Source organism: Diuraphis noxia, unplaced genomic scaffold (genome assembly GCF_037042655.1).
Source record: "Diuraphis noxia isolate RWA-SAM2 unplaced genomic scaffold, SU_Dnox_SAM2 contig0004, whole genome shotgun sequence".
In the NCBI taxonomy this organism is placed as follows: domain Eukaryota; kingdom Metazoa; phylum Arthropoda; class Insecta; order Hemiptera; family Aphididae; genus Diuraphis; species Diuraphis noxia.
Genome location: NW_028301714.1, coordinates 47,903,945 through 47,918,407, shown reverse-complemented (window position 1 = coordinate 47,918,407; position 14,463 = coordinate 47,903,945). Strand labels below are relative to the sequence as shown.

Sequence of the window (14,463 nt, the reverse complement as noted above, 5' to 3'; positions counted from 1 at the left end):
AAAATTTTACTTGGTCAAGCCGTATGGAGCTAGAGTTAACAAAAAGTGAAAATAGTAGTGGGCTTAGGTGAAAACCCTGGGGAACGCTAGAAGTTGTTTCAAAGGTTTTTGAAAAGGAGCCCAGTATCGATACGAATCGGTTTCTTCCAGTTATGTACGATTTAAGCCAAGATAATAGTGGGTTACCAACTCCCATGCTTTCAAGTTCGTTTATTAATATATTGTGACTGACAGTGTCAAAAGACTTCTTAAAATTCGTTGTTATAGTATCGACTTGATGACCATATTCGAGGCATTCGGCAATGAACGTCGTAAAAATAACACTGCTAGTGATGGTAGATTTTCCCGGGCGGAATCCATGTTGCTCATCAATTAAAATATGATTAAACACCTTTTAATATTACAATAAACGACAAATTCGAATAGTTTAGCTAGATGCGGTAAGATTGAGATTGGTCGATAATTACTGACTAAAGAGGGGTCACCAGATTTGAGAATGGGGGTAATTGAAGAAATTTTCCATACATCGGGAAATATACCATTATAATCTCGATTGCCGAGAAGATAGCTAATGCTTCGGCTATGAATATGGAGTAAATATTGGGTAATTCACGTAATATATTCATATTTGAGAAAAATTATCAAAATTCGACACCCTGAGATTTTGATCCATCAGTGTATACTCCCTGGAAGCCTTTGTAGTTATCAAGTATGCTTTTAAAGAAGTTTTTGAAAATAATGGGAGGGGTTAGATGCTTACAAAGATAGCCATGTTAAATGTTAATTGGGCATGACCAAGCCCAAGGAGGTTGAATGTTTTTTTCTTTAATTATGATTTGCGATAAATCAAGGTTGATATCTTTTAACTCTTCTATAAAGAAGCGATTGTTTATTTCATGAATGGTGTTATTTAATTTAGCGGATCTTGCTGCGCATTTGAGATGTAACTCTGACCTTTTTATTTCAGGAATGGTTTCACCAGAGATATTATAAATATTGTATACTTGGGCTATTCCGAAAGACACCTAGTGCCAGTCTCAGACCACAGTTATTAACGCTGTCAAGCCATTTAAGTAGGGATTTGGATGCAGATCTGTAAAGTGATAAGCCGTATTTTAGTTTGGACTGTATTAATGATTTGTGAATCGTAATTAGAAATTAGTGTGAGAAAGAATTTTCAAAATGTTGATTGAGTTACTAGAGGATAATTTAAAATGTTTTATGTAAGGAGCCCATGATGATCGTCTGTCGAAAATGACTACAAGCATTTTTACGGCGTTTTTGTGTACGAATTCAATACTGTCAATGATTATTTTCAGAGCAACAGCATTCCTTATTTTTTTGTGAACAAGGCGCAGCTGGATCTTTCTGGAGGGAAATGAAACCCTGTATTTTTTGACCAGTTTTCTAAATTATTCGCTACTGATTGTAGCATGCTTTGTATTGTGTTTATACAAGTACTTCTCCACCAGAAGTTGAAATCATCCGCATATAGGTTGAATTTAACCTAACCAATATTGTATAACAATTCTCTCAAAATAGAAATTAATAAAGAAGAAGAGTATTGGACAAAATTACATCATCGATTAATTGAAACAATATCATTTTTAGCTACAAGAGATCTGGCATTTAGAGGAGACAATGAAACAATTGTTTCCAAATTTAATGGAAATTATATAGGCTGTCTCGAACTCCTATTAAAGTTTGATCCATTTCTCGCTAATCACATTGATAAACACTTTAATAAAGGTTGTGGGAATGTATCTTATTTATTAAGTAGAATATGTGATGAATTTATTGACCTTATGAGTAAAACTGTGTTACAATGTATTGTACATATTGTATATTACTTTTCAATAATTGTAGACTCAACAGCAGATGTCACAAAGATAGACCCATTAACTGTGGCAGTACGATACATTTGCAAAGATGGTTTACCTGTAGAGAGATTTATAGGGTTTTTTCCTTCAGTTGGTCACAAAGCACAAGAAATGGAATTAGAACTATTGAAAATGTTTGAAAACTTATACATTGATATGATAAATTGCAAAGGTCAGTCATTTGATAATGCTAATAATATGTCGGATACTTATAATGGCTTACAAGCACGGGTTAAGCAAACATCAAGTACAGCAGAATGTGTACCATGCTCAACCCATTCTTTAAATTTAGTCGGAACATTTGCTGCTGAACTAACCAGCATGGGAAATACATTTTTTCATTTTTTCCGAGAGCTCAAAACCTATATGCTTTTTTTCTGCGTCTACCTCAAGGTGGAGTACTTTATCAAAAGAGTTAGGCAAAATTCCTAATGCTCAACTTCTAAAAAACTTATGCCCTACTCGTTGGTCATCGCGGCACTCAATTTGTAAATCAATTAAAAATGGATAAATTGGAGTTCTTACTGCTTTAGATATGTTATATAATGATTCAAATCAACGAAATGCAGTTAGGTACATGAAGCCAAATCAATTTACACAATAAAATAAAATCATAAGATTTCGTCTTTCTTTTAATTTTTTGGACGCCTCTTTTAGAAAGATTTGACAAAACTTCTAAAAGTCTTAAGTTAATTTACATTGATTTGTCATGTGTAGTATCTCTATATGATTCATTAGTACTCGTATGTTATGTACAAGAGCAATGAAACAATTTTGAAATATTTTTAAATGAAGCGATAGAAATAAGTGGCATGAATAAATTTTCTTTTGAGGAAACTAGAACTATACGCAGAAATATATTTTTTGACGAAGAGCCTAACGGTGAAGTTATATTTTCTAATTCAGAATGAAAATGTTATTCCTATAATGGATGCATTGATTTTACAACTAAATAAAAGAAAAGAAGCATAATATATAAAGCTATGTGACAAATTTGGATTTTTTCTGATATTGAAAATATTGAACTAAGTGAACTACGTAAAAAATCACTTAAGCTTGTGGAGTATTATGTTAATGATTTAGTAGTAAGAATTTGTTGAAGAAATCGTTCAATTTAAAAAATATATAACAAATTTTCCCATCGAAACTAAAAACATGCAAGGAATAACTAAAATACCTTAATAATAATCCATCATTAAATACAACTTTTCCTAATGTTGAAATCGCTTTAAAATTATTTATTTGTATGCGATGTTCTAATGCAAGTGGAGAAAGGCCCTTTTCTGTTTTGAAGAGAGTCAAAAACTATTTACAGTCATCATTATCAAATGAGAAAACATCAGCATTATCAATATTATGTATTGAAAATTAAATTGTAAAGAATATCGACTGGTCAAGTCTTGTTAAAAAATTCTCAAAACTTAAAGCTAGAAAAAAAACATTTACATAAACATAAAGTTATAAATCATTATTCATTACCATTATAAAGTATATTTTGTTGTTATTCATGTTTTTATACATTTATTCTTACTCATTGTTTATTAATTTTTATTGATTGAGTTATTTTACTTGTTCATTTATTAATTATTATATAAATAATCCAATGTAAAGTGACCCGGTAATAATAACACTTTAAATAGTTTCGATGTTTGGGAGGTTTTAGAAGTTTTTTTAAAGCCCCTCCCCTCTCCCTGATGACCACCTGTGAATAGGGGCGCCAAATGTAACAGCCCTAGGGCGCCTCTGATGGTTATCACGGTACTGTTATGACTAATGCCGTGATCATCTTCAGTGGGGTGAACTGCGCGACGGGTATTATACAATACATTTAGGGCTTTAGGGGGCAGGGGCACAAATTAAGCTTAATGTACGTAGTCTATACTACTTGAATTGATTTGAAAAATGTAATATCTTTTACCTGGGACATAAAAATCCTGAAAGCTGCGGGATCTACTGACGAGGTATAACACATTTATAGACAATAACTACCTCCCACAACTACCCAAGTTTGAGGAACAATATCTCATCAACGAATTAACGAAAAATGAAAATTTAAACATGATAATTAATTTAAAAAAATAGCTTTATTAATTTATGAAATTTTAAGTATAGGTTGCCATTCAAAAATCAAAATTTGATGGTGGTTTACCTAATAAAAATAAGAGTGAAAAATATATAATTCAAGATGAGAGTAAATCTACAATCTTGAAAAATAAACATTTTGAAAAAAGTCAATACTTTTTGAAATAATAAGTGTTTTTTGATAAAAGAATCACCCTGTAAAATATAATACCATTGGTGTAAACTAAAACTGAATTAAAAAGAATAGTTTTATTTTATATTATACTGTTGGCACAAAACGTTTAAAAAAGGAGTATAGACGCAAAGTGGAAATCAGAAAGGTGGGAATTTAAGTACCACTTTGTACATTAGATGTCGTGATGGGCCAATGTAATGTGTGTTTATAAACAAGGAATCTGCACTACTTCAATGTGAATACTAAATACCTTTAGAAATCAAACATACTTTATATTTATATACAAATATATTTAAGCAGTGTATAATTATATAGACCATTTTGAGGGATTATAATAGTTAGGACTATGTCTCGTCAGAAAGCGACTTTAGATATTTTAAATATAGGACATATTTAATAGGACATAGTAAATTATAAATTGATGATATAAGCCAGGGGTGAAGAACCTTTTTTGCTCTAGTGCCAAATTTTTGCAATCAAGGGTTTGACAATTTTTCACATGCCCAAAGTTTGTAAACACTAAATAAAACATAATAAATATAGTAACAGCAACATAATTATATTATATGATGGCGTCAAGACGGTTTGAAAAATGTAAACCATTTTAATTGTTAAAACGCTAGCATTATGTAGTTTAAGAATTTAAAACTTAATTTCAAACCATTTTAACGTCATCATATAAATGTAGTAAATTAATTTTACATATAGGAATATTATAACTTTTAAAATGTTAATAATTTATTGATTTGAATTTTTACAAGCAAAATTTTAAGAATAGCATAATTTTCTCAATTTTAATTTTTCACGTGCCATTAAAATTTGACAAACATGCCATTTTTTGAACGTACGCCGTGGGTTCGCCACCTGATATAAACCATAATCACAAGAAAGAATAATGTATTGTATTTTCAAATTAATTATTAAACAGGGAAAAACAAAATGTTATTTAAGACCATAAAAGCGATTATGTAGTAAGTAATAATGACTGGTATAATCTATTTAAGAAATAGTTATTTTGTTTTTAATTTATTACTTATATAAATTATAATTTAAAATCAGTTAACAAATTATTTTTCTGATTATTGAAAACATTAATTAGAAATTTTTGATTCATAGAAATTTTATTTTTTTATTATAAATAACATGCCATTACTTGAATATAGCAATATGCCAATATATTATGTTAATTAAAAGAATATGTCGATTACCCTATCAAGTTGTACCTATATTTTATATTATATTAGTACAAGGTATTTATACTATATTGCTCACAAGACGTTATAATATATATTAATAAATAAAATATCAAAAATTATCATTGGTCATAAATCATAAGATATGTCTTAGCTTAAACATAAAGTTCCAATAGAAAATCTATACCATCATACATTCATACAGTTCTATCAATTTCAATGTGAACAAATTACATATACGCTATTAATTTAGTCATTTATAATACAATCGAATCTCGATATTTCGAACCTCGATAACTCAAATTTTTTTCACACATTTAAGTATTTTTAAGTTGTGTTTGACATTTAAATTTGGGGTGTATAACATATAGCACGTAAAATACATAACTCAAACTTATTGTTATTCCTCTTGGGTATTCGATTAGGTATCAAGACTCGACTATACTTAAATTTAACACAGTCTTATAACTAAGAAATTGTAATTTAAAACAGTTCTTTTAATTTTTTCTATTTTTTAACAGCAAATTATTTTTAAAAAAGCACGAACAAATATAAAATATGTTAAGCCTAACCTAACCTAGTAACCTACCTGTTCTACCCACCTACCTAAAGTTATTTATTACTAAAATAGTAAGTAAGATGTATTTATAAGAAGTACGTATACCTATATTATCTTACATATTCCATGTTAAATTGACAATTTTATTAATTAAGTAGCTTTTAAAATGATAAAATGATTAATGTATAGCTGTAATAAATAAATAGTAACAAATGTACAAATTGTTAAAATCATTATATATTTATAAAATAAATCTTTTAAAAACAAAAGAATAAAAGAAAGCTGTCATATATTGCACCAGGTTAAAGAAAATTGTGCCTGTAATTAGGTTTTACTAAATACCACGTACAATGTACATGCAGTCTGAAATAGTGATATGTGAGAAAATGAAAAAATATGATAACATGACAAAAAATAATTTATATACTTTATTTAAAATTCTTAATTTGTATGCTTACTTTTATAAAATTATAATTATAATTTTATATTTAACTAACTATCCATCCTGCCGACATTGCCTGTGCAAATTAATTGGAGAAAAGTGAGAACTACATCCTTGCGGGATTCTCTATTGATGTAACAAGATGAATTATAAATCCACTTTATGGTAAATCAGAATTAAATTTTTTTTTAAACTAGAGACTATATAGTATCTATAATGGCGGAATCATTAAGATCTATGATAGATATAGCGCAAATTATTCACTGGCACTCGACTTATAAATAAATAGGTATCCGTAAACATTTTAATTTATTTTATTTTTCACTTTTTGACCAATTATTAGTACACCGTGCATGAGTAAATGATCAATACTAAGTATAAATAGGTGTATACTATGTAGAATGTGGCTTGTTGAGGCGCGGTCGTATGCTCAATCTGCGGAAACGCACTGAGTGAGCGTACGTGCCGGCCGCAGTTGCTAGCTCTCGGATGGATGACAACTTACCACTCAGGATTTTTAGCAACTTATTCTTGCAACACATACACAAACACGAATTACAAAACCAATTCAAAAACCTACAAACAAAAATATACAAAAAAAACCCCCACCGTAAAACCTCACACTTAATGACCTATGTTGTCGCGGGTTCCTCTCTAAAATAAAAAAAAAAAACTATATAGAATCTAGTTTGATAGTAAAAATAATAATAAATATGAAGACCAAAACCTTCTTTTTTGAACATCGATATAGGTTGCACAACATTGCAATGATATGCTCACACAGTGGATTAACCACTAGGGTTGTGAAGCTCGAGCGTAGGGCAAAAACTTGTAGGGGGCGGCAAATTTGTTATTTATTATCTTATTTTTTTTCTCAAGAAAATTATAACAAAAAAATATTATTACGCAATACGCGTGAGAAATACGTGTTCGCAGTTTTTCTCACTAATGCGTTACGATGTACGGACTAGGAATATTAAATATCGATTTAATATAAACTAGGTTTATACTGAAATGGCGGAAAGATTTAATTTTTTGCTACATTTTAAAAATGTTAAAAGAACATATTTTTGAAAAAGCGGAACATTTACAAATGCTGAATAAAGATGATTTGGACAATTTTCCAACTGAGATACTGTGCACTTCAATGAATTATAAAGTTTCAAATTTCGATCAGTTTATTGAACAAAAACTGACGCAAACATTTCCAAATATCTTCAATTCTTCATATCGCTTAGAATTTTTCATTCTATGGCAATATTCAACTGCACCGCTTTAAGGTGAATTATGTGAGCGCTTAAAAGAATAAAAATGTATTTATGTTTTATGAGCCAATTTACTGGCAGAAAAACTCAACACTTAGTCCATACAGCGTTGAGCGTATGAGAATCGCATCACAGACAAATTAGACTTAACGATTTGATAAATGATTTTTCTCAATTAAAAGCTCGAAAACAACTATTACATCTTTTATGTTCTTTATGTAATTTATATATTATAACTTTTAATACAATATTTGAATAAAATTATAAACTAATAATTATTCAACCGTAATATATTTGAACCATTGCCATTTCTCTCATGGGTGCGTCTATATACACGATTATCCATCACTCTTCGATGTTAGCCATTCAAAACCATGGCGTAGCTAGGATTTCTACAAGGAGGGGCCAAAAAAAAAAATTAAATAAATAACATTCATATAACAGTGTTTTGTATTTTCCAAATATTTAGAAAATATTGATGATAATGACACGCTTATCTGCAATCTTCGATGTTTTGATAAACAATAAACATTACATTTTTTTTTAATTTTAACTCCCAACCGGTACATAGCCAAAGTTAATAAATTTACGATTATTTTTTATATATTATATGATATAATATGATACGGCCCATGGGGGGGGGGGCATGACCATGTGGCCCTCTACCCAACTAAATTCCATCGTTAACCCATTAATTTCGCTTTTATCAACTCTTTTAAACACGTCATTGCTTCCCAAAAATATCTTATCTTCTTAAATACGTCTTCGCTGAATCATAAACACGTCCATTGTTCTTCATATCTATACCTTTTATATATTTAACTTCCAATAACTATTACTATAATGTTTATCTAATCTGTTAATATTATAACCGTCAGGCATTATTATGTTATTTTAATTTTTAATTGGATTATGTTATTATAATCTGTATTATTAAAATTGTATACCTACCTACTTACTAACTATATGCTGTTATTTTCTATTTATTAAAATGTCTTAAGAGTATAGCGTCCTCTGTAAGTATTTTAAGATATACAAACAATTTACAATTTTAAAATACACATAACTAGTTTTTAAATTAAAATATGATAAAAAAAAAACCTATGAAAAGCCCTTAAAAATAACGTTACGTTTAATTTTTATAAGAGGTAAATTCCTTCTAAATTTTAAGCTAACGGACTAACGGAGCTAAACGTGATCTGCCGAGTGTAAAATTTGCAATGTTACGCACTTGTAAGACGAAGACAACACATGCGGGTGTAGCGTCCTCCTACACAGTTTTACAATAGGTTATTATTTATATTTCATTATTTGTATTTTAATCAAAATTAAAATATGTAGGTACCTATTATTTCTAAAATAAAAGGTTATATCTGGATAACAATGTATAGTAAGTAACGTGGAATGTATGAAAACAAAAGTCAACATGACTTGTGAAGAAAATTCAAAAGAAACTATTAGAAATTTAAAATAAAAGATTTAGAAAGAAAAAAGTAAAATAATAGTAACTGAAATTTATTAAAACAGTCAGACAGACATATCAACCATTGCTCACGACGCTCACGTACAGAGGTTTTTCCATAAACTGATTAATTGATATTAATTAACTGATTTGGTATAATATATGTAACCAATTTACCATGCATCAGAGCCAAACACAAGTATTTGTATCGATCGTATAGTGATATAGTGCCCATATGGGCACAACTAGTGAGGTGATTCGAGGTGATTCCAACATCTTAAATAAGCGCTATTTCAGAATCCCTTGTACACCGTTAAATAAAACACTAAAAATATTGTGGAAAAGAACGGTTTCTTTATACCTAATATTATCTAGAATACTATTTTATTAAAAAGCAATTATTCAAACAGAATTTTTTTTCTAATTTAAAAGTTATTTCAGATTTTGGTTACCATTCCGATAAATTCTACTATATTTGATTATGTAAACGCAGTTTCTCAACTTAAATACAACAAATTTAATCTTGTTGAAAACAATATTATGATACAGCAACGGTTTACTGACTTGTCCAGTTGTCCATCATAAATTTTGAGAGGGATGTCGCAAATAACATAAAAATAGAATCAGTGTTAGCCGTATTTATATATAATTACTAATACTTTTTTGATAATATGCTATATTGCCTTGATATTCTATGACCTATGTTTATTACTTTATTAGCTACCTCTTACCTAATACAAAAAGTAGTACATTTTATTTTTATTTACGTGTAAGCATATATTATTGTTAATTCCATTTACATGTTTTAGATTGAAATATTTTTATTTATTAAAATATTAAAACCTGTGAGTACGTAAGGTATTATATATATTACCTATATACCTAAAAATAATTGTAAACACATTCATCAAATACCTAACTTTTAAAATTATCTATTGTTAAATAAAAAAATGAAAACTAAATTTTTTTTAAAAAACATGAACTTTGATTTACATAATAATTAAAATATACATGCATGTTTTTACAAAATATAAATATATATTACCATTTTATCCCCCAAAGTATAACAAGTGGTTAATTACTTAGTGAGTATAAAGTTTATTATATGACACATCATATTTATTAAATATTTATACACACTATTTTATATAACATGTACATTGTATAAAGAATGAGCAAAACGAAAAAATAAAATTACGATAAAATCGAAACTCACGAACTACGCGCACACGATACTCGAAAATCGGGCGACCGAGTCGAAATCACCGAGCACACTGAAACCGTTGATATTCCTAAGTACCGCGCGCGTTAGTTGTACAGCTTCGGTAGTCAACGAAGAGTCTGGCGTGCTGCGTCGACAAAACTCCCGCCCATTTTTGCAACCCCGGATCACTTTCGAACGTAATTATGAATTATTTTAATAATAATTAATATAAAAAATAAAATTATAATAAAGATTTACATTTTTAATGGCTTTCCATTTAGTTTATTTTTGTAAATTTCAAAAGTACAAATAGATATGCAAAAAAAATCTTTAAGTACCTTTAAATTCGTGTTGAACTTAAATCAACAATACCCTCCACACCGATGTACGTATATCACTACGTGTTTTTTACTGTATAGGTACCACAATCATAATATTATATTTAAATTAAATAATCTTTAGTTATAAGATTTCAGTAGGTATTAAAACATTACATACGTAGAATTTTACTGAAAAATTAAACTTAATTATTTAGGTAACTCTATTTTGTACCATTTAAATAATATGATTAAGTTACTATTTTTTTTTTATCTGAAAAACCTATAAGAACCTTATATGTTTAAACTTTAAAGTATTAACAGTACGTTATTTAATAATTACAAATGAGTACAACTAATAATAACCTACAACAATCTTCAGAGTTAAACAGATTTCAATAATATGTTAAAGAAATGTGGTTTATCAAATGTAAACATCATGTATAGATATAGAACAAACCAATGTTTTTTTATCATTATATTATCAGGCGATACAAATTATACGATCTAAGGCACAGGGGTGTCTAACACGCGGTCCGCGGTAATTGTTGATAATATATTAATATTACGAGAACAAATTTATTATAAAAATATAAAATTATAAAATATCAAATAAACTGTAAAGGGAGGCACACGTTTATTATAAATAAATATATTTTTCTGCGTACTTATAATTAAATATTAATATTGGTAAAAATATTTCTGCTTATTATTCGCTATAGTAAAATTATAAAAAAATGTATTGTTGTATTATAGGATATAATTTAATCATTAAATTTGAATGTATTATTATTAAAACTAAATATGTGGCCCACAACAACTTCTACCTATATGATGTGGTCCAGTCTTCACAAAAGGTTGGACACCCCTGATCCAAGGGATAATTATAGCCATAAGGGTTATGGTGATGAAAATGAATTGGAAATGTAGATTATGATTATTTATATATATTTATAAAATTAATGATGAACATTTTGATATTGTGACTACTGACTCAACAAGACAACAACTCAACTTATATTATCGGGTATAGTTATAGTTAATAGTTGTGATATGGGGAACGCTGATTTAAGTCCAGCTAAATGAAGTCCAGAATTCATCCTTATTTTTTCCCTAATTAAATCATTCTATAACCAACACGTAACTACTCAATGTATGAGTAAAGTAATTCGTCGGTTATTATAACCAATATGAAACATCACCGTAGACTTCGTGGTTTGGATTGGATGTAAACAATTTTAAAATCCAATAATACACAAAAGTTGTATACGGCAGCGCCATCTGTGAAGTGTAGATGGGGCGATGATTGAAAAGTTTCTAAACTACGAAAATAAATGGCACTGTCATAATATTATCGTACAGAAATGTATAAAGAAAACAACAACACGCAAATGCCTAGCCCTATTATCAGTGCTATAAAGAATTTACATAACTATAACTATTAATTAAAACTGTACCTACTATCATATTATAATTAAAATTATTAGTTATTACTAATGCTATATTTTGAAAGTATCTGTGTCGACTCAAAATAATACACAAGCAAGTAATATCGTCATTCAGTATGACAGTATGTAAATGGCCAAGTCTCTATCGTATAGTGTAATCTGTAATATGCGAGTTAAATTTTAAATAAATATAAATATCTGACGATTACGAGACTTACGAGTATTAGTATTGAAGATGGAGGAGTATTTTTATTTTAGTACCAAATGTTTTATTTATTTTATTGAATATTTTATACATATTAGTATATTATTTTGGTTATGTACATTGCACATTTATAAATCTTTAAAAACATAATGTATGTGATATTTTAATACAAGTACATAGTACCCAGTACTCCAGTAATCCGTAGGTGCCTCCCAAATCCTAGCTGTTACATCATGCTGTCCATACTATCACCATACTGCTACTATACCAATACTATAGTAAAATAAACAATTTCTTATAATATGCATTAGTATTGGTAGCATAAATGGATTCTCAAAATATAAAACCTGTTATTTCAAATCCATAAACTACGGAAAACGGAAAGATTATTTTGAACGTACCACTGTTCACTAACCACCTATATGCGGCTATGCATCGACGCCTCACGTATCACGTTCAAAACTGTAACAAAATATTATAATTTCTAACAAAATGGGTATAATAATACTACCTATTTTCGTTTCAAAAATTATTATATTAGGTTGTATAAAACATTGATTAATTTAATAGTTACCATTAGCTCACTATTTTCAAAATAATGTATTTAATTTGAATGATCGTTTGTGAAACTCAGTAAAGATAAATTTATTTTGTAATCCAAGGATTGCGTCATAGGCTTATAATTTATAAACAATTTAAACCAAAATCGTTAGGTATTATGTTGATTCTAATGTTCTAGTTGAATGTCACCATCAGATGCGCACTTAGGATTTTTGTTTGGGGGAGGGGGCACGAAGATGTCTACTTTTCTCGCACACAAGTAAACAATTATCATTAATTTTTAAATGAACTTTTTTTAATTACCTATTATTACCACATACCTACTAAATAATATTATGCTTTATTATGTGTTTAATATTTATAATTATATTTATAACTAATATAACAAAATATCATGACAAATTGACAAATCAATTTGAAATTTAAGTTTCCTAAGTAACTTTTCGGAATGAACTCTTAATACTTCGTGATTTTAATTTGTATTTCTCGATGTAAGTGAATATTTGCTAGTTCATTTATAAACGTGACTGTAAAATTGTGTTTAAGAAGAAGGTTTTGATTCGCTGTAGAGTGGAAAACGATCTAAAAGCCATTCTTCATATTCTTGTACTTAATGAATAATGATAACATTACAAATATTTTCAAAAGTATATATACTGATTAAAAAAATTTAAATCACAGAAATTTAAATCATCAATTGTGTTTAGTAAAGTACAGGTGTATAGCAATAGTTTTTGAATTTTTCATACCACAATTTTTTATTCGAATTCGACCTTTGCAATCTTTCGTGACATACCTTTTTCATATTATAGTCGAAAAGATTTTTAAAACCCGGAATTTGTTCATCTGTTGTCCTGTTGAATTATGTCTGGTTGGTAAAAGAAATTTAAAAGTTGTAAGAAGTTAAACATTCTTTACCATAAACTTCACTTTACATCCGAAACGATTCCGCGGCAGTTATTGTTAATTTAACAAGAAATTTTATGTTAACATGTTTTTCGGCAGTACCTATTAGTCGAACTCACACTAGGTATCAAATAACAAGGCTACCAATCATAGAGTAATTACTCTATGCTACAAATATATAAGACAATGAACGGATTTCATTAATGTTAATAGTACTTACTTCTTTTAGATAAGTGTTTTATCATCATATTTCAATAATTGATTTATAGAAAATGTTAATAGTTTAGGTTATATTTAGAAAGTTTCGTTATTTTATTGTCACGCCTTACTATATTTGAGATGATATGCATGTAATGTATAAAATATTATTATAGGAGTTCTATCCTCAAAGTCCCCCTTCCCTCATGGACCATGGGTACACATTACACAATTGCGTTATACAGATACATAAAAAATACTAAAAATAGAGACACGAATCACGTTGTAGATTGAGTAGATACTTTATACATTGAGTAGATACTTTATGTGATAACACCTACATCGTGATCGTAATCTATTCAGTTTTTCTTTGTGCTTATATTTTTAAATTTCTTTGATCAAATCACGGACTGTTAGTCGTTGACTGTAGTAGTAGTCTGTAGTAGTAGTGGTAGTAACTAGTAGTCCGTGGATCAAATCTTTTTTTTTTAAATTATTGATAATAAACTATCATAATTTGATAACAAAATTATAGATAGTATTATCTCGAACCATGTTTGATAGTG

General features: G+C 28.5%; 2 protein-coding genes across 9 annotated transcripts in view; one reads left to right on the top strand and one right to left on the bottom strand.

The window, feature by feature from the left end:
- LOC107166907 (diuretic hormone receptor-like) overlaps positions 1-10,322 on the bottom strand; it is a 96,668-nt gene extending 86,346 nt beyond the window's left edge. For all 8 annotated transcript variants that reach the window (XM_089227369.1, XM_089227370.1, XM_089227371.1 and 5 more), the window contains exon 1: positions 10,104-10,322. The gene's annotated coding sequence lies outside the window, so the exon portion shown is untranslated. The remainder of the gene's footprint in view (positions 1-10,103) is intronic.
- Positions 778-2,312, top strand: LOC107166905 (zinc finger MYM-type protein 1-like). Its single transcript, XM_089227024.1, has 3 exons — positions 778-808; positions 1,543-1,809; positions 1,867-2,312. Exons 1-3 carry the CDS (start codon positions 778-780, stop codon positions 2,310-2,312), a joined length of 744 nt encoding a protein of 247 aa, XP_089083150.1.
- Positions 10,323-14,463: the final 4,141 nt, after the last annotated feature.